At 39.0% G+C, this 26,213-nt stretch overlaps 1 protein-coding gene across 1 annotated transcript in view; it reads right to left on the bottom strand.

Moving 5' to 3' along the window:
• COMMD10 (COMM domain containing 10) overlaps positions 1 to 15,962 on the bottom strand; it is a 101,710-nt gene extending 85,748 nt beyond the window's left edge. The window contains exons 1-4 of the mRNA XM_058824061.1: positions 15,914 to 15,962; positions 15,678 to 15,768; positions 12,772 to 12,882; positions 10,882 to 11,037 (exon numbers count right to left, since the gene is read on the bottom strand). Of these exons, the coding sequence (XP_058680044.1) occupies positions 10,882 to 11,037; positions 12,772 to 12,882; positions 15,678 to 15,768; positions 15,914 to 15,945 (390 nt within the window). The 5' untranslated portion in view covers positions 15,946 to 15,962. The remainder of the gene's footprint in view (positions 1 to 10,881; positions 11,038 to 12,771; positions 12,883 to 15,677; positions 15,769 to 15,913) is intronic.
• Between the last annotated feature and the right edge of the window lie 10,251 nt (positions 15,963 to 26,213).

The raw sequence follows: 26,213 nt of genomic DNA, 5'->3' as shown, positions 1-26,213 counted from the left end.
CACTTCCCTTCATTCTATCACTACATGCCTGTGTAAAAAGTTCTTCTCCAGCTCTTCTGTGTGCTCTCCTTGAGGGGTCATCCCCTCCTGGTACTGGTGGGGCTGAAAGACTTGATTAACATGAACACCCCTGTTCTTGGTTGCCAGCAGCTTTTTATGGCACAGAATGCTTCTGCAGACTTGCATAGTCAGGAAATAATGTCCACGTCTCCTGACTTTACATCCATACTCAAATACTGACTTCAGGGTAGTTTAAGTGCATCTATAGTTACTTCCATTCTCAGGCAGTCTGATTAATTTGAGGATATGCCAAAGTAGTGAAATTGACTTCATTTCTTCTGAGATTTTTAAAAATTGCATAAAGGAAACAGAATGCCAATAACTTCTTACTGGCTCATTTTTTTTGCAGGTACCACAGAAAAGAGTCTTCCATTAGTCTCAAGCCTAATGAACTACTGCAGACAAAGTAGGTCAGTTACAGCAGTACAGAAATTAGTGTCATGCTCCACTGGTATATAGATTCACCCATTTATTTACAAATAATTTAATCCTTATTTTGAGAAACCATTTAGTTCAAGATGATTTGGTATTTGTAATAACTTCGGTGTTACTGAACATCAGATTAAGCTTTTCATAGCCTGAGAAAGAAATTGACACGCTTGAAGCTCTTTCTATTAAAAACACCATAATAATGCACAAGAGCACAGCGGTATTTTTCAAAGTTACACTCTCCTCATCTATTTCTACTAAATGTGGTGTATCTTCAGCTTACACACAGCAGCTACTCTGGAGGTAAGTTCAGCTTCACCACATCAAGGCTCCCTACTGAACAGGCTACCTTAATTCATAGTTAAAAGTAAATATTGACATATTAAGATTGCAAAGTTTAAACGCCTACTATTTTAGTGTTAAGAATAAGTAACTAACACTGTCAAAGACTGCATGAAAGCGAGATGAAAACCCAACCTTCAGCCTATTCTTGAGGAAGTAGAAGAAAAAATGAATTATCCTTTAATAGCCCCAGTGTGAGCAAAAACTATACCTTAAAAATGAAACCTGACAAACTGAAAAAGTGCACTACATAATTGTGCTGCTTGCAGTAATGGGGAAAATTAACAACTTAATGTCTTTGCCCAATGTACCTTAGCAAGGGACTATAATGTCCCAAAAACAATTACAAAAGGAGAGAAATTACATCTCATTTTAACAAATGAAATCAGAATTTCATCATTTTATCTCAGATATCAACTCATTCACTTCAGTGATTTTTCCCTCTAACTTCAGAGGAATAGTCCAACTTGAAAAATGAAACATTTCCTGGAATAATTGAAAGAGGTGTTATGAAATTTAAGCCAACAATACTATTCTAATTGGAACTATTATGAACAGTGAAGAGACAATGGGATATGAAAGACATCTTCAGAAAATCTTTTTCTCCTATTATTACAGTAGTATGTATCACACTGACAACAAAACATTTTAAAATGTTTTCCACTCAACAAAATATTTTGAGGAAATAAATACTCCACAATGAAAGAAATTTTCTAATGCAGTTCTTTCACTTATATTTTTTTTGCTTGTTCTAAGCAAATAACCTTGAAGAAAATGAGTATAAGCTACCCTTTCACTCAGTTTAATTCTTGAAAGAGTAACTGCCATGCTTAGTTCCTGCAAGGAAGACAAAATATTCCTCAATTAATTGTAAAAAACTAAAATCAAAATACTCATGTTTAAAGTTCGAGGATCTCTTCCCCTCATCTTTCAATAATCAACTGGACAAAATACACTAAGCAACAGTTAAATAAATGAATAATTTTCACTTAAAGAAAGTATTGCAACATGTATGTGTCATTTTAATATATTAAGTATCAGTTTTGTATGACTGGAGAGGACTAAATATGTATTATATATTTAAAAAAATCCATTGGTCTACAATGCATTACTCTAACTTCATACCTGTCTAATCACACCAGCCTAAAACCAGAGGAAACCATTAATTCTTCTCTCTAAAATTCGCAGCTGGAGGTGCCAATTCCACTTTTCATCAGCAAACACAGCACTCCAGAATCAAAAATCAAAATAAGACATGAAAATTTTTGCCTGCTGTGGTGATAGAAATCATTTAGGAATGATTTAAGGGTGACAAAACATGCCTGACTATTCACTCCTTCAAAAACTCTCTCCATCTCAAGAGAAGAATATTACTGCAGAGGAGATAGCAGCAGGATGTAGCCAAAAGTGTACTCAATAAAACAAATGAATATTAAAACAGAAAAAAAGGGGCAAATTTTTAAGAGAAGACAATGATTGACAGGCAAAATTTGCCAATCATCACAGGTAGGGTCTTCATCACAGAAATAATCTGTAATCAGGAAGAAAGCATTTCCTTAAAGGTAAGTCCCATATCAAACACCAGTTTGCTCCTGACGGGAAAATGGAGCATTGTGAGTGTGGGAAATGACTGCACAAACACACTGATTTCTATTCTCCATTGTTGCTGCTGACATCAGTTGAAGTCAAGTTGCATGAATATCATTGAAGAGGTTCTGGATGCTGCACCTTCTTTTCAGCAGGTCTCTCTGTAACAATTGCTCCACAGGTGCAAGCCTACAGTGAAACAGCTGGATTTTCTATGGTTGCATGAAATTTCTGACTGAAGTCCGTTACCACATTTTTAACAGCCATAGAAAAAGACTTCTATTTTTTAATAGAAAATAGAAAATAAAGTATTCAGTAGTTAAAAAACTGGCCCTCTACTGGACAAACATATTCAACTTCAATAAAATTCAGCATCCCCATTTCATAAATAGGTTACTGAGGCATTTTGTACTTTCAGTGATAAGTTTCAGAGATAAGTTTCTCTGTCATGAAAGGTTTAAAATTTATAACATTCATATTTTACCTGTATATATGGATTACAAAATGAGCGACTAGCATCTTCAGCTGACAGTATTACACTTCAAAATAAACACAAGAGCAGTCCCCATAAAAATGGTATGTATCTGTCAACAAAACCATGGGTACAACTACTCAGCCACATAACAGATTCACTACAATAGGTTGAAGATTTTTATGAACTACAAGTCTCTATTTACAGTCAGTCATAACACATATGCACAGCCAGGTTAAGCAGAAGTGGCATAGTCAACTACAGTGACTCATACTACATTTTTAAGACTGGATTTTGAAACTTTAATGACATTCTTGCAATGTTTCTCAGTCCTTTTGAAGGCAAAAGGAAGTAAGAATCACTGGATGGATCCTATCTACTTAGACACAGTACCTGAATGCAATGTTAAACCAGATTCTGTCCTAATCTTGTCAATATTGTGAGACCATCAGCAAAGCAGACAAAAATAAAAGTAGCTGTAGTATAAAGGCAAGGAAAGAGTTGGATTGGGCTAGGCCAACAGAGTGAATTTACAGAATCAAGTAAATATTGATCAAATGAAGCACAGTTCTCAGGGGGGAAGAAAAGTATCTTGGCCTCAAAGGAAGGCACTGTTATGATCAAGAGACTGAAAACAATTTAGTCAAAGACTGTCAATTGATTAAACCAAGCAAGTGAGATAGAGGCACTGAATGTGAAGAATCTTCACTAATGTGACCAAACACTTAATGTTTGCCGTACAACTCTTGAACCCCCAAAGAACATCAGTAACTTCAGAAGACAGCAAAAAAAATTAAAATGAAGAGCAGTAAGCTTTTTAGCTCTGTAAACTGTTCGTTTCAGCTTGTAATTAATGTTAGAAAAAGCAACAGGAGCAGAACAAAGAGCTAGTACCTCACCTCTCAGAGAAGATATTAAGAGCATATTAAAAATAGAAGAGACTAGGATTTAACTCTAAAAAGAAAATATGCACAAATTATGCACTAAATCCACCTTATTAGCAAATATTTAAGTTTGGCTAGATTACTTATCCGAAACTAGCTGGAGATTTCTTTCTTCTGATTTCCCATTTTTGTCTTCAAGGATAAAATTATTTTTTTCTTCAGCAAATATTACTTAGCATGTATACCAAGAAAAGTGGTATTTTCAGACCTCTTTGTTCAATATTCAACTCAATCTCCCTCACTTCTTTAACCTAGGAAATCAGAAAAAAGACACATTCCAAAAAAGAACCAGTATGCTTCAAAAGGAAGGATACAAAAGAAATAATATGACACGACATTGGTAGAGTAAAACTAGTGCTAAGCTGCAACAACTTTAAAAGAGTTTCCCCTAATTGAAGTTACTGCAAGTTTTCATCTTTCACTGATAAACAGCTAGCTTGAAACAGAAAGAGACTCTATGACAAACATTAGAAACTGCATTCCAATTTCAAAAACCGTAGCATTTAGTGCAAAAGGCAAACGTGCTGTTGTGCTCCGTCTATGGCAAATTTGTGGGCACAGCTGCAGTAAAAATGTACACCAGTCTATGACCATTTATATTAAGTCATGACTGACTGGTGTTTTTACCTAGCAGAAAATATAACAAGATCCAATGGAGGAAAGATTAAGTTGGATAGTTTTTAATTAGAGATAAGGCAAACATTTTTAGAAATCATTAAAAAATCCTCATAAGTTACCTGTCATTTCAAGCCTTGAAAACACACCCAGACTCCTGTTCCAAAACCTCTTTTATATATTGATGAAAAATTATGTTTTGTATTACACAGGAAGTTCCACAAGACAAGGACAGTACTCATTTTATAACCTCTTAAAATGCTATTTTGCATGTAGGAACAGAACAAAACATACAGATCTCCCTAAACATTCTCAGAACGTACATTCTTCCAACCTTCATAATTTACACTTTCTTGGCAGAAGAGGGCAAGGATAGGAAGCAACTCATCAAAAAAACCTTAAGAAGTAGTATCTAAAAACTGTAAACAATTAAAATTCCTACTAACAAAGCTGAGTGAGTGAAACACTAAGACTCATTTGTGCTGTAGCAGGTGATTAAAATAATCCCATTAGGTATAAAATTGTGGTTTTACTTTGTATTTCATCATTTGCAGTCTCTTTGTGAGTGCATCGGCATCACATAATGCAGGCTGATTCACAATTCACTGTGACAACACCCGTAGGTATACAACACTGTTTTTGTGACCTCAGCTTGTCACTGTAAGAACAATTAGATAATCAGATACCAACAAGAAACTGTAAAATTTTATTTCTTATCATTTGAGCTGTATTCCTTCTTATTTTGCATTCTTCTGGTATCAGAAAAAAAACGACATAATACATACAGAGCACACCAATTCTCTTCTTCTTTTTTTTTTTTTGGCATAACCACAGTATGCATGTGTTTCAGAGTATTTCTGTAGATGTGCCAGCATTTAGCAGAGGAAATTTAGCACATTAACATTACATATACACCCATTAGCAAGAAGGCCTGTTTCTGAGAAAATTACTTTCAGAGTTTTCCCCATATGGCTTCAAATAGGCACTCAAGACACAGAACTGACAGCTCTGTCAAGAATTTAAGGTACATAATTTCACTAGTTGCATTCCCACGCATCATTATATTAAGCAATGCTGTCTGAAAGCTATAAAAAACTCCTCTTGCTTGGCAACCCAGGACTTTTATCTTTTTCTTTATAGATACTTTAACGATACCCTGAATAGTTTTCCAAAACTAGAAAGTTATGAAGCACTCAGCTTGATCTGCCTTTAAAACAAAGATTTTCACAGAATACCAAAACACATACAGAGAACAGAATATTAGGGGGAGAAGAAGTGGAGAAAAGCAACAAAACTGATGTAAAACTGCCATGAGAATTCATAGTGAACCCTATCAAAAATCCAGCTCTTCTTTGCAGGGAGGAAAAAATACATTTTCATCTGATCAGTGTGCCCTCATTTCTAAACTTGTACATTACCAAGAAAAGACTTATAAAGTGGATCAGATTAATATCAAACTATTATTACCAGCCTATCATTTTAAAGGGCAGATTAAGAATGCGTTCAAAGAAAAACAATATACAAATACCATGATTTTAATAGACTAGGATTGTATTATCATCAGCAGAAATCATCTAATAAAGGCACTGCCATATGAGTAAGGACCAAAGAACCAACTAATGCAACAGCAGAATATACATAATTAATAACTTTGTGCAGTTGAAGACTGCCAATAATTCAGCAAAGAAAAATCAAAAGATGAAGTGAGAAGCAGTATTAAACAGTACAGCTTTATTTTAATTCCACGGTTTTTTTAATTCCTCAAGTCATAACATCCCTATCTGCTAAACAGTCTGCACAAAAAAATTCAAAAACCTCTGCTCAAAAAGAATGTTTTTTTCTGAAACTATTAGAAATAGTGTTTAATATGCCCCAGAAAACTTCACCTAATGAGTATTCTAGGAAATACTTGTTCTGCTGCTCTAATAAACACAATTTGACTTATCCTAATGAAGGTATCTCTTGCTCAGAACTAACAGACCTAGAACTCAGAATGCTACTTTTTAACAACTTGTAGTTTGCAGGCAAGAAAAGAATCTGATTTAAGAGAAATAGCACATCAATAAAGAAATAGCACATCAATAAAGAAAAATTATGAAATTATTTCACATAATAACTAGTGGTTAGGCCATAATAACTGGCCTACTCTCAAAAATGTCAAATTTTTTGCTCTATTATGAAACAACAAACTTGGTCACTCAGTTACCCACTAGTTTTTGACCATAAGCTAATCAATCACTCAGGTTCCAATGTTCTCTTAATATGTAAACCATATCCCTAATTAAAAAAAAAAATTAAACTGTCTGCCATTTTTTATTGTTTTGAAACAGAAATGGATTACAGCCCAGTCCTTCTTGTGTACATGACAGAAAATACTGTACTGTCAGCATTTCAATACTACTGAAACAGACAACCTCTAGGTACCATGTGTCAGGAAAGACTTAGAATTATTTTGACACACAGATTTTAGTAAAACACAATATAAAATTCCAAACAGATCTTAGTTATTTCATAAACTCTGTCTTGTGAATGTGTGCAGGGACACTGTGTATGTTGGAACAGAGCTATTGAGACCTCAGTAATGTTAACCATGATCCTGATTCTGCACTTGGATCCACACAAGCAAACCCTTTACACCCACTAAAGCTTCTAATAAAGAAAATTCAGAGTTAATAATGTGGAGGAAGCAGATGGTAAGCAAAAGTACAAAAGAATTACATGTGAACTAAATTCTGAATTCATATGTAGTGCACCACCTAAACAGGTCAGCAACAGTCCATATCAAATATGCAATGCTAACCAAAAAGCTGGTACGTGTTTTTAAAAGAACATGAAAGAGAAAAGAAAAACTAACCAACAATTAGCATTCATAAACTCATAGAATGGTTTGGATTGGAACAGATCTCTGAAAATCATCTAGACCAACTTCTCCGCCACGGGCTGGGAACATGTTGATCACTAGATCATGTTGATCAATGCCCCATCCAATCTTCTGAACACTTGCAATGACAGGGCATCCACAATCTCTCTGGGCAACCTGGTCCAGTGTCTCATCACCCTCATCATGAACTTCTCCCTTAAATCCAGTCTAAATCCATAATCCTTCCATTTAAAACCATTGCCCCTTGTTCTGCCACTACATGCCCTGGTCAAATGTCTCTCTCCATCTTTCTTGTAAACCCCCTTTAAGTACTGAATAGCTACAACAATGTTTCTCTGGAGTCTTCTCTTCTGTAGGCAGGACAACTCCTACTGTCTCAGTCTGCCTTCACAGCAAAGGTCCTCCTGCCTTTGAATCACTTCAATGGCCCTATGGACCCATTTCAACAGATCTGTGTCTGTCTCATGCTGGGGGCCCCTCAGCCAGCCCTTCATGCAATATTCCAGGTGAGGTCTGAGAAGAGCTGAGAGGAGTGGTCGGTACACCAAAGGGTTGTGTTGCTATCCAGAGGGACTTGGGCAGGCTGGAGATATGGTCTGACAGGAACCTCATGAAGTTCAACAAGAGGAAGTGAAATGTCCTGCACTGGAGGGGACAAGCACCAGTACAAGCTGGATGCTGTCCAGCCAGAAGAAAGCCTTGTGAAAAAGAACCTGAGCCTCCTGGTGGACACCAAGTCAATAGTGAGCCATCCTGGGCTGCTCCAGGAAAAGTACTGCCCACAGGCTGAGGAAAATGATCCTTCCCCTGTACTCAACAATGTGAGGCCTCACGTGGAGCAGCATAATCAGCGCTGAGCTCCACAGTATAAGAGTCATATAGATACTGTAATGAGTACAGCAAAGGCCACCAGGATGATGAAAGGATAGGAAGGGCAGGGAAAGGATAGGGAAGGGCACCTCACATATGAGAGCAAGCCACAAGAGAGCTTTTTAATTCCTTACGTGAAGAAAAGCTATGTAAATTGGGAATTCATATATGGCCATGTATATAATTACCAATATAGAGGGCAAATATATAGGATCAATTATTTAATATGTTACACCTGTATTTACGTGTTGAAGAGGATATTAATAATTGACTACACATCTCTTTCTACAAAGAAGTAAATTAATATAATCTCTAAATCAATATAAATACCTAAATTGTATATCATTGTAATCTAAAATTGTGAATTTTAGATTGTATATTATTGTAATCGAAAAAGCAATCACCCTTCTCTAAATACTTGTCAGGATCAGAACTTTTTTCTAACTTCAGTTAAAGAGATGATGACGAACATTACAGAAAATGGGCTAATACAGTAATGCACAAGTAGGAGAATATTTTGCCCACTATTTTTCAAGGTACAGAAAGGTAATATAGAAAATACATGCAGATATGCAATTACACACAATATTGAAGGAAACAATGCAGTCACCTACTGCACTTGTAAGATATTACAAAGAGATTCAGAAGATTATAAGGACATGCCAAGTTTTTCTTCCATTACAATGCAATTTCAAAAAATATTTTACTTCTTGCTAGCAGAATTAATTCTTTATTCAGCAATTAGTTCTGTGAACCTAATCTTTAAGGAAAACTCTCATAAACATCAAGTCTACAGGAGTAATACTTCAGAGATATTCAAAACAAACTGAGAAAGCAAATTCAAGTTCCAACTCAAATTACACTTGAACTGAAACTCAACCTGTTATCTGAGCAAAAAGGTAGGAGATAAAATGATGGTTTAAGCATATGTAGTGGCACACACCTCTATTTAAACCTGCTTTCAGACCAAAAAACAAGTACATGTCACTACAATATTTTTGCAGTTGCTTACCTGCAAGTTCAATTAAAAAGACAGTTTAAAACTTCTTTATATGGGATGTAATATAGTAGGAAAACACCATTGCCCTAGCAGATGGTGTTGAAGTCAGAAAGAACCTCCAAAACTGTAACATACACCACAAACATTGTATGTTGCAGGGCTGACAAAACTTGAGACAAGTAACAGAGCAAGGTCATTCTCAAACCAGGTCACAGAAGGACCTTGGGTATGAACAGTACAACCTGGAAATGGAAGAGGATGAAAGGTGTTTTTATTAGTTTCTCAAAGGCCTAGGAGCCAGCAATAAAACATGTATTAATGCATAGTCTGCCTGAAGAAAAATTTTAAAGACCTCTGATTGGTAGGCCACATTCAGAATTGCCTTCCATCCTGCACATATATTCTGTATGTTGAAAAATTTACCTTATGACCTTTCATTTTTCACTTCAATTTCAAGGAGGCAAGTTTTCAAATTACTTACCTCCTTCAATGGACAGTCATTCCTGCCTCTACACTTACCGTCCCACTGACCATTTAAACTTTGGGACTTGTACACTTGCCATTGGTAACATTATTTCAAAAAAAATCCAGAAACGCAAAATATCTTGCTGATTCCTTTTTTTAAATTTTTTGTATACTTATACTATCAGCTGTTTACTCTGTTAGATTCATGAGTTATTATAATTTTGCATATCAGAATCCTGTAAGTTTTGTGTCTAAAATTACCCAGTTTTACAAAAGATCAAGTTTAAGTACTTTGAAAAAAATCAACTGCAATGCAATTCAGTATCTTCAGTCTGTTCCACAGATACACCTCATCTTTTCAAAATTCTCAAAATGTGAATTTTACACCTAAGTGAAATTCTAGATTTATTTAGGAGCAAGCAAGCTGGTAAAAATTACATAACTACAGTTCTGTGTATCATATATACTTAATTTATAAAATTTATTTTCTGTGTTTATCTTACTCACCAAATCATTAATTAACAAAGTTATCCCAACATGATATAAAGCAATGCTAAAAATAAAGTAAGAATAACTGAGTTATGTTTCACAATTCTTTCTAAAAATTTTATCCTGGCTGACACTGGTGTCTTCTATATACAATTCCTTATGCATTTGAAAGGTTATTATGAATCAACAAAATGATGTTATTATACCTTGTCATAGATATAGATGTCTATGTCTAAAGATACAATAAGACTTTCAAAGTTTGCAGCAAGTTTTAAGCACAACAGGCACATAGGAAGCAAGATTATATGCCATAATAAAAAAATCACAAAATTATAAGTATCTTGCAAAATTCACTACGCAACCAGCTTACAAAATTAAAGATGGCAGGAGCTCAGATACAAGCACAGAGAATGACCAACTCAATGAGCTCAATCACCACAAATGCTCCTGAACACACTGTCCCCCGGGCATGTTGTAAAGTCTGCTCACAAACACTATGCAGGTTGCTAATACTGCATTTATAGCTGGGTTCCAGCAGTTACAGCAGCTCAGCTAACATGTAACATCTCTTTAAGACAACAGAATTTGACTGTCTCAATCAAATTTATCTAGTACCTGTAAGTGACCTGGCTTGTCACAAACTTTGCACCTTAGTTTAAAACTCTTTGCTTTAAACTGAACTAATACAACTTTATTCTCTCTCAGAAGAAAAGCCACACACATTTACCTTCTGAGGGGTCAAAACCCTCTGCCTGAACTTTTCAATCGTCTCTTGACCTGCAGCTGCCCATGCACTAGCAAATGCTTCGGCTTTGTCTTGATCCAGGTGAATGCTTTGCAGCTGCTGTTGCAGTGAAGCAGGCTTCAAATTGTGGTAGACTGCCTGTTAAAGGAAAAATAACTGCTGTTGCCAAGTGCTGTTCTACAGGTTGTAGCAGATATGTTCTAGCACAAATGTCCACCATGTTCACACAAGATTTTTAGTAGCAACTCCGCTAGGGGAACTATCTGCGTCCTTTTCATCTTAACCCTCTTACTTGCTAGATGGAAAACTGTAACTATCTCAAAATGCAGTGTAACAAATTACTCTTCTCAAGACAGACACACTACAAAAAAATATAGACACAAGTCAGATCTGAGTATATGTACAGATTTCCACTGTACATAATCACAAAGCAGCTATCCGTGAAAAACAGATGGGCTTTGAAGCCAATTGTGACCATCAAGAAAGGTGAACTTTTCCAAATTCACACTATTCAAGCAAAATTAAACTACAAGGCAATATTCTGAAAAACCAAGAAGTTTGCCTAAACTGAATGGGTTAGATATTACTTCCCTACTAGGGTTAATTTTTTTGTGGAATGGTTCTTCACTTTCAAAACAGGATTGTGTCATCACCAGGTCAGGTTAAAAAAAGAAGCAACATACATGGCAAAAACTGTAGGGTAGTCCTTTTATCTATAATACCTCCACAGACCAAAGTGCTGTTAAAACAGTTATTATCTGAGAGAACAAGCAGCTGCTCCAAGAAGCACAACTATCAGCAGGAAAACAAAGAATTCTCATCCAACATGTAGTCCATCTTGGACTCTTTTTTTGGGAAGATATTAATATTCTTCCCTCTTTTTTTTTTTAAATGCATAAAAATCATGAAGAGAATTAACTGCTTTTTCTGCTCATCTTCAGTAATTATAATATAAATTAAGCAGTCTGAGAAATCAGGACAAGGTAATTCTGCTATTTTGCTGAGATGAAAATTTTAAAAAATTCCAGTCTGGAGGTGACCTCAGGTTTTATTTTGATTTTTGGTGGATGGGAGCCATGAGGACGATTATTTATTTTATTTCTAATACAGTGGAATGTGTTAATTAAGTAAACTGATTATAAATTGACATGTGTAAGAAAGGACCAGATTTAAATCCACCAAAAGACCATCATTATGCGTGCCCTCTGTACAAGACTCTACTTTCTATATTTACATTAAATGGGTAGATAACAACATAGGCTTAACAATTTTTAAAACAGTTACCATATTTACTGGGTAATACAACAGCTTCCCAGCTTTAGCAGAGGTAGACCACAGAATCAGAAAGCCTTCTCTGTTTACAAGGTGACTGCACCGTGCTACACCATGCAGTCGTCCACTCCTCCAAATTCTTGAGCTACGTTAGTTGTGCCTGTCCACCTCAGTACAGTCTGCTTCTGTGCATGAAAATTTTCCATAACTGACTCCTAAAGTAAGTTAAGCTGTGCTCAGTAATGTTATCTAGGATTTTCCTCACAAGAACTTAAAAATGCATGGCTGGCTCAATGCGATGAATAAGAGAGAATACTATATCTCATCATTTTCAAGAGTTTCCTTGGAGTACTGCAGACCTCACTTATATTATTTATATAATTATTTATTAGCTGAAAAACCACTGTACAAAGGAACTTAGTCCCATCCAAATCAGAAAGGCCTGAAACAAAAAGCAGTTAAATCATAACCCCAAAACATACAAAACTACTACAGATATATTTTCACTAATTCCTTTTTAACTTCACTATCCTATCTTTGAAATCTATAGCTGGATTAAAAAAATACATTTATTAATGCCTAATAGTGAAAACAAAATACCTGCTCCAAAATGAATGATATAGTTTCAAGAACCAGATGAAGATCCTGTTTTTCCAATGAAAAAGCTATTTGAAGTTTTTCTTCCTCCTCTTCACTGAAGGTACTTTCAGCCTGAAGCACAAAAATGGTTAGTCCTGACATTTCATTTAAGGACCAATTTATCAAAGGACCAATTTATTTAAGGACCATATTTATCAGAATCAAAACTTTCGCCTCATCTTTATAAACACAGCGGCTATCCAGTTGTTTCTAAACAGAAATCACAAAGCAGTTTCAATTCCTCTCACTGAAAACAAAAACTAAAAGCCTACAGAGTACCACAGGATTATCTGACATACATCAGAAGAAAAAGCTTTCTCTTTGTACCTCATAGACACTACAGAAATATTATTCTTTCAATTATCAGATCATCTCCAACAAACTTTTATAAATAAAAATAAGGCAAATACAAACTGCATTAGTTAAATCACACCCCAGAAAACAGAAGGCAAAACTATAGTTAAGTTAGTTATGTATGTGTCTTCCATTCTGGATACCCTTCTAAAAATCACCCATGCTGTTGCAAAGGAAATAAAGGCCTAATGCATATTTATTTTGAAAGTCAAATTTGAATCTATAGCCTACTGAGTTACTGAAGACAATTGAGAATCTGCTGTACTTTTAAAATACAGCAGTTGTATTTACTATACTACAGCAAATTAAATAGTAATTTAAAATCCAGATATTGCCTTCTTTTAAAACCCAATTACTAACAAACACGACATTTAGAACACTTAGCAATCCAAAACTGCAAAGCTAGACAAGCAAAACAATTTAGCTGTCCAAATAAAAAAATGAGGCAATTACACAAAACTTTCAATGATCACAACGTTTATAACAAGAGTATCAAAATGGAAACATTATTTGAATCATTAGTTGTTAAAAAGAAACACAGAGTTCCCAGTGTCTGCTTTGCTAAGGCAATGAAGTTCATTTCAAGCTTCCAGCAATTTAACTAGTTACTTAGGTACTTTAGAAAGTAAAACTACTCATGAGATTGAGTGGGCTGAATTACAATAATCACTTCAGCTCATGTAAATGACAATTAAAACTGTGAAGAGCTACTAAAATGCTATGGAGTAGTGAAAAAGAACAAAACAAACAAACAAAAAGCTGGTGATGCATTCCTGTTACCTAGCCGTTAATATCCATGCAAAACAGAGAAAACTCTCTGCAATAACAGTGGCATCCAAGCTAGTGATGTTAACGGAAAAAAAACAAACAAACAAACCAGCAGCTGAATCAAATTAGTCCTTACAGTCCCACACTTACAATCTTTAATATATTTGCATTTTTTTCCATGCTGCTCCTGTAATATTTTACCATTCAGCCTATATGCATATGTGTATAGAAAACAAATTCTGTGTTTCTTTTTATACTTTTTCTAAACACAAAGCAATGGAATAAACAAAATCTGACACCGTAAGACAATGAAACTAACAAAATAACTTCTGGTGTAAGATTCATTTTTCAGTTTCCCCAGCAATATTTAGTACTAAGTTTAGAGTTAGCCTGCATTTGACATTTGACCACTGGGAAAAACTTTCTTCCTCTGTTTTTATTTTATTTCTTTTGATTTCACAATCAATAATCGTCTTATGCAAAGGTGACAGAAATATTCACTAAAAGCTCTGGATTTAATTTTTATCCTCAATTCCAGAGGTGTTTTTAGTTGCTGGACATCCACAAATGCACACCCATTTGGTTCTTCCTTTGTGTTGTAAAACACAGAACATGTAACATTTTCTTAAGAAAGGATGTTCTTTGATGGTTAATCTTTGCATACTTTTAAGCCTAATCAAGAAGAAAGATGAATTAACCCATGAAACACAGAGCAGCTAACAAGCTCTGAGTGATGTGCAAGATTCAGAAAGACAAAATACTTGATGGAAGAGTTGCCTTGCTAAGGTTTAGGGCCTGACATGCATCAGTGACCTCAGACCAAGGGGAAGGGTAACAAAACCTGGGAAGAAGGATGTACCACCAACAGTGAACACAAATAATGCAGAATTTATGGGCCTCAAGGACATTCGGCAGAACTCCCAAGATAAGGGAGAAACTGATAATGCCAATTCAGCAACTGTGCTGAAGTTAGCTCTGACTGGGTGAAAGGTAATTCCTGGGAGGAATCGGCAACCACTGGCTCACAGACCACAAACCCAAGAAGCCCAGTGACTCAAGAGAAAAAAAAGAAAGAGTAGGCAGACTACTTCTTGGGAAGCGAGACAATCATTAACCAGTAGAAGACAGAATATTAACTAACAAGAACTATGTAACTTATTGCCAATGAAAACTAAAGCCTTTGTTTGCTAAGATGTATAAATGGTAAAAAGTTTGGATGCTTGGGGTGCTTGCCTTAGGGAATGCCACTGAAAATCGAGCCTGCACAAATCTGAAATAAATAATCAATGTCTCGCTCGAGCGTGTAATCACTGGCTTTTTGCAAACCGGGTATCAAATCCGATTTCAGTGGACAACATTCGTGAGGGCAGAGGAGGAGTTTCTGCAAAAGGCCAAGCAACTCGGGGGTCCTCAGACAGCGCCCTCGGAGGCAGCAGCACCTGGGAGAGGCGGGCTACAACAAGTATCACTCGTTCGCATGCCATTCACCTTCTCAGGCCATTTGTTACCGGCTTTTACTTCATCCTCCCGATACAGTTCTGAAGAACTAGTGATGAATGAAATCAAGATCTAAAATCCTTCGGCAGGAGCGGAGCGGGGAGGGGCGGAGGTTGCGCTCAGGCTCCGCAGGCGCGCTTCCCAACCTGCGGCCAGGCCCAGCCCCGCGTCCTCCCACCACCGCCGAGCCCCCACTCCCGCCCCGCCCCGCCCAGCGCCGCACGACCCCCAGCCAGCTCCCCGCCAACCTTCAGGTGCAGCTTCTGGAGAAGGCGGGAGAGGAGCCGCGGAAACCGGCCCGGGTCCACGGCGTTGAGCAGCGACACAGCCCGGCGGATGCTGGAAGGAGGGAGGGAGGGGTGTCAGAGGGGCCCTGGCCCCGCTGCGCCCCGGCACCTTGGGGGTACCTGCTCTGCTCCGCCCCGCCCCGTACGGCCCAGCTCGGCTCGGCCCGGCGGGAGCCGCGCCGCCGGAGCGCCGGTACCTGTCGCTCTCCGGCACGACGGGCGCCGCCATGGTTGTGTCACGGGCCCGCCCCCTACGGCGGCCTGGCGAGGCCAAGCGCTGCCGCGCCGCTCTCAGCGAGGGCAGCGCAGACCCAGAGAATCACGGGATGAGCTTGGTGGAGAAAGACATCCGGTATCGTCCTGCTCCAGCCCATCATCGGGCACCAGCATGTCAGCTAGACTACAGCGCTGGAGTGTCACGTACAGTTTTTCCTTAAACACCCCAGGGACGGTGACTCTACCACCTCCCCGGGTAATCCATTCTGATGTTTAATCACAATTTCTGTGAAGAATTTCCTCCTCAGGTCCAGCCTTAACCTCGCCTCGTCGCCGGTAGCCTGGGTGAAGGTGCCGAGCCTCGCCGGGCGAGGGCTGCGACTGAACCCCGGCGGGGACGGCTCCGAGCCGCCCTGGTGCCCACAGCAGGCAGCGGGGACCAGTGCTCATCCTTGAGGCTCATCCTGAGCCCTCGCTGTTCAGCCCCTCGGGAACCGCAGGGACATTTGTTCCCGTGTGGGAGTGCACCGTCAGCCCTAAAATACCTGTCGTCACCATCCTTGTTTGTAGGCCTTGTTTGTAGCCTTGTCAAAGCAAGCTGCCGCCCTTGCAGCAGCAGCGAGTTGTTCTGGAGGCCATGGAATCTACAGTTCCTGCCTTCCCCAAACAACCTGTGCCCAGGTAATGCTCCCAGAGTCCCACCCCGTCCCACGCCATTGAACTCCCCTGCATAAGACACAGAGCACACCGTGCCTTGTTTCAGGCCAAGTACAAGGTTCTCAAGCTACATGAACAGAACCATTAACTTTCAAGCGTTGAATTGAGTGTTTTTACTTCACTTGAATGTGTGAAAAATGTGTATTTTATGATTGGCTTTTTGCAACTATTAAAATGAATATTATAGGTGTTGTGTTAGAAAGTAATGCTGTATTAATTCTCTTAAGTAGTGTAGTAACACTACTAGTAACTTTAGGTTATAACAAAATGTTAAAATAGAAACTATGTTATGTAGGATACTTTTTTTCTCTAAAGAAAGGACTCGCAGGGAGATAGCAGTCGCAGGACACCTAAATCTTTCAGAGAAAGGGAATTTGTTGATCCATTACCAAGAGAAACAAACTTCTTCCCACCAAGCACAGGCAGGATGACACTGTTAGGCTTATGAGGAAGAAGTTGACAGAATCCTGTGTTTGAATGGAATTTATGCATCATGTATGAAGTATGAATGTATGAATGTTGCATGTATGAATATGCAACAGGCTATTGCTTTTAAGGGTTAATCCTTTGTTAACGAGGGTCCTTTTTCGGGCTTATGCTGCCCAGAAAAAGGTACCCAGATGTCCATAATGCTTTATTTCTATCATATTTGTCTCATATCGTCCTAATTCAAATTGTCCAAATTATTATTACTCTAATTGTATTACTATTTTTATAACCATTTTATTACTATTAAACTTTTAAAATTTTAAAAACAAGTGATTGGCATTTTTCACAAATGGATCTAATGTCTGTGAGACCTCTATTTTCCATCAGGTTTCACTGAAATTGAAAAACAGGATCAAAGACAATGGGATGAGCGAACAGAGGAACAGGCAGCATAACTGCATAAGCCTTGTTTTCCTAGGAAGCCAACTAAAAGTATTAAAATTTTTTTGAAGACTTCTTCAGAATGTAGCTGCAAAGGTTTATAATATGTGTCACGAAGGTAATGAATGGTAATAAATTATGGTAACCTGAAAAGACAGGTGGGAAAAGGTTGGAAATTTTTGAGAGTACTGTGAAGAAATGTTTTATAAACATATATGCTGAAATTTTGCCTCTATTAACTGAAGGGAATTTAGTCAGTAGAGTCAACTTCAATATGGTCACCATTGCAGCCAGAACATCTGAAAAGATAATTTCTGATTAAATAGACTTGGCCTTAAGAAGCAACTTTAGCAGGAAAAAAAAACCCTGTGAGAGACATGGCCATATTCTAGCAGGAGTTTGAAAGCAGAGAATTCCTGCCTGAGACTTAAAACACATTTGTGCTATACTCTGTCCTGGGAAATCCAAAATGTTATTGGATTCCATACCTATCTGTGCCCAAAATAGTTACTGACAATTTAAGGCCCAGCGCCACAGCCAGAAGCAGAACTGCGTGGCAGGTGCGGGTGGTGCCAATCCCTTTAAAATGTTGGAGCACCCGAGCCAAGAGCTCTTTATCCTCGTGGCCTTTGCTCAAGGTAGATGTTGTTTCAGGTGGGTTTTTCTGGGCTCACAACAGTAGCAACCCAAAAAGCTGCATTTTACAATAAGAACCCGTTTCAGAGTGAATTTCACAACACCCGTCAACCGTGCAAAGCTTGAGCCAGTCGGGGTCGGGTCACCCACACGTCCGTGCTGAGACCCTGGTTGTTCCCTGCTGCTCCCTCCCCACACAGCGATGGCTCAGGAGCAGCAGCACCAATGCCAGCGGAGCCCAGCGTGGGACAGCAGCACCAGCACCCAGCGAGCCAGAGCCTGACTCTGCGGGGCCAGAGGCACACCAGCAATGCCCACGATTTCTGTCTGCCACCAGATCTGCTTTGTAAGCTCCTGCCTTCCCAGGACAGGTTTGCCACCAGCTTCCCTTCGTCTTTCAAAGCGCATTGCCAGCTGGGGAGGCCACCATCCTGGAGGGGCGGTCACTCCACCATTTTAAAGTTTCTCTTTTTTCCCGGAGGGCAAATGACATTTAGCAATTTTGTATCTAATGGTGATTCACTGTTATTTTTTGCCTGTCGCTGTTTCGCGTGTTAGGAAAACTCATATTCATTTCTCCTTATGGTGGAAATAGACTGGTTAAAACTATAAGGTGAAGCAATTCTTTTCAGATTGTCAGATTGTATGCTTTTTAAATTGTCTTAAACTGAGACAAACTTATACCAGAAGGTGGACCCACAGTCACTGTTATGAATGGCCATTACGTTTTTCAAGCTATTGTTTTGGGATGAAATACAGTAGTATTCAACTATTCATCTGGTTTTCTGCGCTCTTATAAAACACACACAAAAAAAATGCAATATTCTTGCAAGAAATTTACTTGACTAGAAAAGAAAAATTAGTGTTTTGCTCCACACTGAAAAAAACTCAACAAATCTTTTTGTTCTAGGAAATCTCCCCTGAGAGCAGAATTTTATAAAGTTTGTTCAGGCAAAATGAGCAAGAGCAGCTGGAAGTCTAAACAATTTCTTATTATTTCACAAAGTTACAGTTGATACAGATATTGGATGTGCTGCTTAGATGCGCTGCCAATTCTGTAGTATTACAACTTGGACCTATTTTAAGGTGTTTTCTTTCACACTTTGCTGCATCAAAAGAATATTTAAAATGGATAATCAGGAGAATGAACACTAAGAATTCAACTGGGCAACCTGCTCCACCTGGACTTGCTTGACACAGGAGGTTGGACTTGTGAGCCCTGGAGGCTTCTTCTACCCTGTATGATTCTGCGTTCAGACCCTCACTGAAGAAACACAGGAAAGAGAGATTAGAAACAATAAATAATGAAGCTAACTTGACAAGGTGCTGTCAAGTGCACTATTACACAACTTTTTATCCTAATACCTTTTCTGATACTAAGTAAGAATGGTAAAAATTTGTGATTTCTCAAACATCTGTTCATCTGTTATTGGTTTGCACTTGCACCCATGTCATGAATGAGTGTTTTAAAATTGTTTAAAGAATCAGTGGCAAAAGTATCAGCAAAAACAGGTTTAATATAATAGATTCTATAGGCCCCCTCTACTACTTACTAGATGGTCAAGGCGCACTGAGGATAGAAAGGGGAAGGAAAAAGGGAAATACAGCCCAAAGGCCCAACAGCACTTAATTTAATAGCATTTAGAACTTCAATTCAATTGAAACTAGTACTTCAATTCAACAGTATTTAACTTAACTTGTAACTTAAGTTAAACAATTTAAGCAGTTAAAAATCTAGGACAGCAGCATTTCTCCCACATTTGGTATAGCACATGCACACTTGTATGCACGCAGACAAAAAGTGTGTGCTCTCTAGCAGGTCAGCCCCCAGCCTGTGTGGGTTCTTGAGGTTCTTCCTCCCCAAGTGCAGAACTCTACACTTGCCTTTCTTGAACCTTGTTAGGTTTCTCTCTGCCCAGCTCTCCAGCTCATCTCCAGCTCATGCACTGAAGGTCAGCACAGCCTTCAGGTGTTTTGTATCATCACCAAACTTGCTGTGGGTGCATTCGGTCCCTTCATCCAGGTCATGGACAAACAGGCTGAGTAAGACTGTTTGTAAGACTGTGAGTAAGACTGAGTAAAACCCAGTATTGATCCCTAAGGAATGCCACTGACTACAGGCCTCTGCTTGGATTCTGCTCTGCTCGTCATGATCCTCTAAGCTCTGACATTCAGCTAGTTCTTGATCCATCTCACTGTCCAGTCATTTAACCCACATTTCCTGAGCTTAACTACAACGATGCTGTGGGACACAATGTCTACCTCAGCTGAAGATGAGGTAGACAACATCCACTGCTCTCCCCTCATCACCCCATCCTGCCATGCCAACTCAAAAGAGCTGTAGCAACTGTAATGCATTTGGTGCAAATGTGTATTTAAGGATATTTGAATATTTATTCAGAAAGGATTGGTCTATGTTTCTTTAGTCCATCTCTTTTGTTTTTTTGCCCTAAAGTGAGTCAGATCTGTATTCTACCAGAGGATGGGATGGATATAGACAAAGTTCAATTGTGCTCTTATAGAAGGTCTTTAAAAGGATAATGAAAATAGTCTTGAAAAGAATTCAAAAAATGTATCTTTCTTTTTTTCTGTTCTCTCTCTCTCTCTCTCTCTCTTTTTTTTTTTTTTTTTTTTTTTCTTTAATGATGAAGTGGGATTGAATGGCACTTTGCCATATGCAGAAGTTCATTTTAAGCCAGGAGGAACTGTTTAGTGGTCTTGTAACTGAAATATGTAGACTTTCTGGAACCACAGCTCTCACTTTTCCTAGGACTGACTGTTCCTCACTCTTTTAAAGCACTGAAGGTGCTGAATACCTTGTGGTTTACTTAAGTTATCCAATTTTAAGTTCCCATTTGGACATGAATCCCATAGCAATTTTTATATTAAAATGTGGGACCTTAGTTTGGGAAAGAAGATCTCAATTTTCTGCCTGTTGTTTTACAGTGCTATGATCTATTGTACTCCTAGTCTGTGTTTCAGAAGTGCTATGTTATACAAATTTTCACTGTGGAACTTTGCATGAAGGATTTGCAAATACCAAGCAAGGGAAAAATCAGCATTGTGTGTCCCTTCTCGTAGCAGAGAAATAGAGGTAGACAAGAGAGGCGTGGTCCTGCTACAGCTGGCTAGCTAGCCCAGCCTTGTGCTCCAGCTTTGGTCTGCCATATCCCAAACTTCTATCTCTTAACTCACCCAATAAAGCCTCAGATGTTCATGGTCTTTCGCGTACTTTCATATATTAAAAGTCATAATATTTAATGGCTCTTCCTTTGCCTCTCCTAAGCCACATGCTAATAATTCTATTAATATTTCCTTTTAATTGGCCTTTGTTGTAGAAGCAGTTGTAAGTATACAGTACAATATGAAAGGACACCTATTGTGGTTTTTTTCCTCAGTGAAATCTTCAGATGTGGAGAAATAGACACATTGTCAAATATAGAGTGTCCTTAGTGGGTGGATTCCTAGCTTGTTGTCTAACTCAGTGCAATGAAGGCAAACAACAAGATGCTGTGCATAGGTCTTATTTTATTTTCTGAATTTTCAAGTTTATAAAAGGCAGGAGGTGCACAGTGTAATCTTTTGTATTAAAACAACTCCAATAAGACAATGGACAAGCACATAGGAGCTTAGAAGGGAAAGAAGCATCCTTATGCAAAAATCATATGGGAACACAGTGTTCATTTCCCTGAGATTGGCTTCTTTGTAGTAACAACATCTAATAAAGCAGAGGGTTAATATCTCCTCCCAGATAGATAATGATTGTAAGCAAGGGAAATACAGTGGAAGACACAATAATTTCACATTAAACAAACTGAATCAATTTTTAGGCACAGAATTGAGAGATTGAGAGATGGAATCTTAGTTTAGGGTATAGTTCAATATGTATCTATCTATACTCTCCACTTTCCTTAAGCCACAATGGGATCACTTGTAGCCATGAGCAAAGCAGCCACATGGACAAGGAAAAGACAGGAAAATGATTTGCAGAGTCACTACTTGTTACAAGGGCATAATTTGGGGAGGAGGGGAGGAATGGGGAAGAGAGAGAAGGACACACAGACCTTAAGGAAGAGTTCATTGATCTGTTTTCCCTTAACCAGTTTTCTAGAGCAAACATATTGCGTAGGGAAAATCTGTTTAGACTGATTTATAAGGTGTAAAATGATCTGATGTCATCTGGAGCAAAACCAATCTCTCAAGAGACTATAAAATGTTCTCTGCCATTTCTCTCAAGGGATTTAAAACCATAATGACATGCAGTGTGGTGGTATGTAATTTCCTAACAAAACTGTCAAATATGAGCACTGTGTTGCTATTTGTATCTACCACTAACTTTCACAATCCATATAAAAATATGTGTAACATGTTTTCTTTTTCCCCATGTACATCTGCCCAATAGAATTATACTTGTTCAATCTGAACTGCTCATCAGGAATTTGGGGAAAAGTTAGCAGGATCATTGCACTAGTAGAGTTATTTTCAAACCACAGCAGAACTGCCTCCGCCCTGTTATTTCTTTATCTTGGCTCTCACCTTTCTTTTATTTTCAGGTTTTGTGCTCTATTTTCCAAGGTTGCAATAAGCGTGTTTGTGTGGAGTTCTCTTTGAATTTGTGTTTAGCTATGACTGTGACTGAGTCACAGTCCATTTTAAAAACCACAGAGTAACACAAATTAATTCAACAATTGGATTTCCACCAATCTGGTATTAATCACATGACTCAGAAAATGTAACATGCAGCCTTACCACAGGAATCCATGTGATAAACTATTTAGGTTTTTGCCTTAAAATAAAAAGAAATAGATGATAATTCAAACCTGTCCATTTTAGATCTTGAAGTTATGTCAAAGTTATGTCAGTTATGTCATCTTCCTGCCAACTTAAATTAACTTTATCTTCTTGAAGAGCTGCTTGTTCCATCAAATCTAGAATGAGTCTATGGCACATTTGGAACAAGAAACAGTTCCTGACTCCTGACTTATGAGCAGGATTTCCACCTACCTTAAAAAATTATGTGAGCTATTTGGACTCTTGGCAGAAGTCAAAGGATACTTGGGGACCAGTGAAGTATATGAGAGAACATCACTAGATCCATTTACCAAACAGAGTGTCATACCTATGATGGTTTTTTGGGTTTTTTTTTTTTTTCTTTTGGTAGTGAGTGTTTTTATAGAATCATAGAATTGTTTAGGTTGGAAAAGATTCTTTAAAATCATTGAGTCCAAGCACTAAACCATGTCTTAAAGTGCCACATCCACATGCCTTTTGAGTGCTTTCATGGATGGTGATTCCACCACTTCCCTGGCCAGCCTAATCCAATGCCTGACTACCCTTTCGGTGAAGAAGTTTTTCCTAAAATCCAATCTAAAAGTCCCCTGGTGCAAATGGAGACCATTTCCTTTCATCCTATTACTTGTTACCCAGGAGAAGAGACCAACCCTCATCTGTTTACAATCTCATTTCAGATAGTTGTAGAGAGACATAAAGTCTCCCATGAGCCTCCTTTTCACCAAGACAAACACCCCCATCTTCTTCAGCTTTTTCTAATTGAGTTTGTGCTCCAGATCCTTCAACAACTCCATTGCCCTTCTCTGGACTTACTCCAGAATGTGGACATTCTCCAGAGTCAAGGTCTGTCTTGTAGTGAGGAACCCAAAACTGGACACAGCACTCAAAACTGGACACAGCACACATGGTCCCCCTGTATCACCTTTGCCTGGTACAGGGGGACAATCTCTGCCCTGGTACTCATGGCTACACCCCCAGCCAGTGGCCTTTTTGGCCACCTGCACACACACTGGCTTATGTTCAGCTGCTGATGACCAGCATGCCCTGGTCCTTTCCTCCTTGCAGCTCTTCAGCCACTCTCCTCCAACTCCTGCATGAAGTTGTTGTGGCACAAGGACCCAGCACCTCACCTTGTTGAATCTGGCCTTGGCCTATCAATCCATCCTGTGCAGATCCCTCTGCAGAGCCTTCCTACCCTCCAGCAAGTCATCACTCCCATCCAACTTAGTGTCATCTCTGAACTGACTGAGGGAGCACTCAAACCACTTGTTTAGCAGGACTGGCCCCCACACTGAGCCATGGGGAACACCACTTCTGACCAGCCTCCAGCTGGACATAGTTCCATTCACCTTCACTCTCTGGCCATCCAGCCAGTTTTTAACCAGGGCAGAGTGCCCCTGTCCAAGCCATGAGCAGTCAGTTTCTCCAGGAGAATGCTGTGGGGAACAGTGTCAAAGGCTTTACTGAAGTCCAGATAGACATCCACAGTCTTTTCCTTATCCATTAGGCAGGGTCACCCTGCCACAAAAGAAAATCTAGTTAATCAGGACCAGCCTTTCCTAAACCCAAACTGGCTGTGCCTGTTCCCCAGTAGCCCCATACACACCAAGTGAAGGCATGTGCTTCACAACCCTCTCTGGCACTGAGGCCAAACTGACAGGTCTATGGCTCCCTGAATGTTCCTTCCAACCTTTCATATAGATTGGCATAATATTTGCCAACCTTCTGTCATCTGTCACTTCATTAGTTATCCTGGAGTGCTGGTACATGATGGAAAGTGGCTTGGTGAGCTTTGCTGACAGCTCCCTCAGTAATTTTCAGTGAATCCCATCCAGCCCCACGGACTTGGGTATGATACGACAGGTCAGTGGTCATGGCCCCTTTAATATGCAGGCTTCATTCTGATCCCCATCCCTGTCTTCCAGCTCATGAGGCTGGGGACTCAAAGAACAACCTGTCTTGTTTTAAAAACAGAGGCAAAGATGACACTAAGCACATCTGCCTTTTCTTCATCCTTTGTCATGCGGCATCTCCCCACATCTTTGAGGTAATGAGGTCCTCCTTAGCCTTCCTTTTTTTCGTGGTCACCTAATCACAGAATATGCTGAGTCAGAAGGGACTTTTAGTCTTGCACAGGACATCCCAAGAGCTATACCATGTGCTTGAGAACATTGTCCAACACTTCTCTATGTATTTATGAAAACGTTTGGTGTATTCATAAAAACATTTATGTTGTCTTTCGCAGCAGTAGACAGATTAATTTCTGGGCTTTGTCCCTTCTATTTCTTTCCCTACATAACCTCACAACATCCTTCTAGTTCTCCTAAGTTGCCTTCCCCTTCCTCCAAAGGTAATATATTCTCTTTTTTACCCTGAATTCCAGCCAAAGCTCTCTGTTCAGCTAGGATAGCCTTCTTCCACATCAGCTTGTCTTTTGGCACATGAGAGCAGCTGGCACCCTGAAGATTTTCTTCTTTAAAAACCTGGACTTCTTTGCCATTCAGGACTGCCTCCTAAGGGACTTTGACAACCAGGCCCTTTGACAGATCTTCCTAAATCTAAGATGGCAGTTATGCTGACCCCCTCCATTTTTTTCTCTGAGAATTGAAAATTCTATCATTTCATAATCACTGTACCCAAGATTGCCTCAGACCATCATATCACCCTCTAGTTCTTTTCTGTTCACAGACAACAGGTCCAACAGGTGCCTTCTCTTTGCTGACTTGCTGTGTCAGAAAATAGTCTTACACATACTCCAGGAACTTCCTGGATTGTTTTCCCTCTCTGCTGTATTGTATTGACAGTAGGCATCTGGAAAGCTGAAGATCCCCTAGAGAGGAAGGGCAAGCAATTGTGAGACTGCTTATAGAATATTTGATCTGCCCCTCCCTTCTGTTTGGTGGCCTATAACAGATTCCTACCAGGATATCTGCCTTGTTATCATTCTCTCTGATTCTTGCCCAGAAACACTCAACCCCATTGTCATAATCATTGAGCTTGAGACAACCAAAACTCTTCCTAACCTACATGGCTACCTCCGCACCTCTCCTTCCTCACTCATCCCTTTTGAAAACTTTACAGCCATCTATCACAGCACTCCAGTGTGGAGAGTATTATTAATAATTGGTTAGCTGAGAAAGGCCACGCTGAAATAATGCCGCTGGTTAAGCTGAAGGAGAAAAGTCAGCAGTCAGCAAGCTAAAAGGAAAGGTCAGCAGTGACCTTGCTGCAACATGAGAAAAGGGAGTAGAGATTAGTCCTGAATAT

The sequence above is a fragment of the Ammospiza caudacuta genome, chromosome Z, assembly GCF_027887145.1.
Source record: "Ammospiza caudacuta isolate bAmmCau1 chromosome Z, bAmmCau1.pri, whole genome shotgun sequence".
NCBI classification, from domain to species: Eukaryota; Metazoa; Chordata; class Aves; order Passeriformes; family Passerellidae; genus Ammospiza; species Ammospiza caudacuta.
The sequence above is the reverse complement of the archived record's forward strand: the minus strand, read 5'-3'. Positions and strand labels throughout refer to the sequence as shown.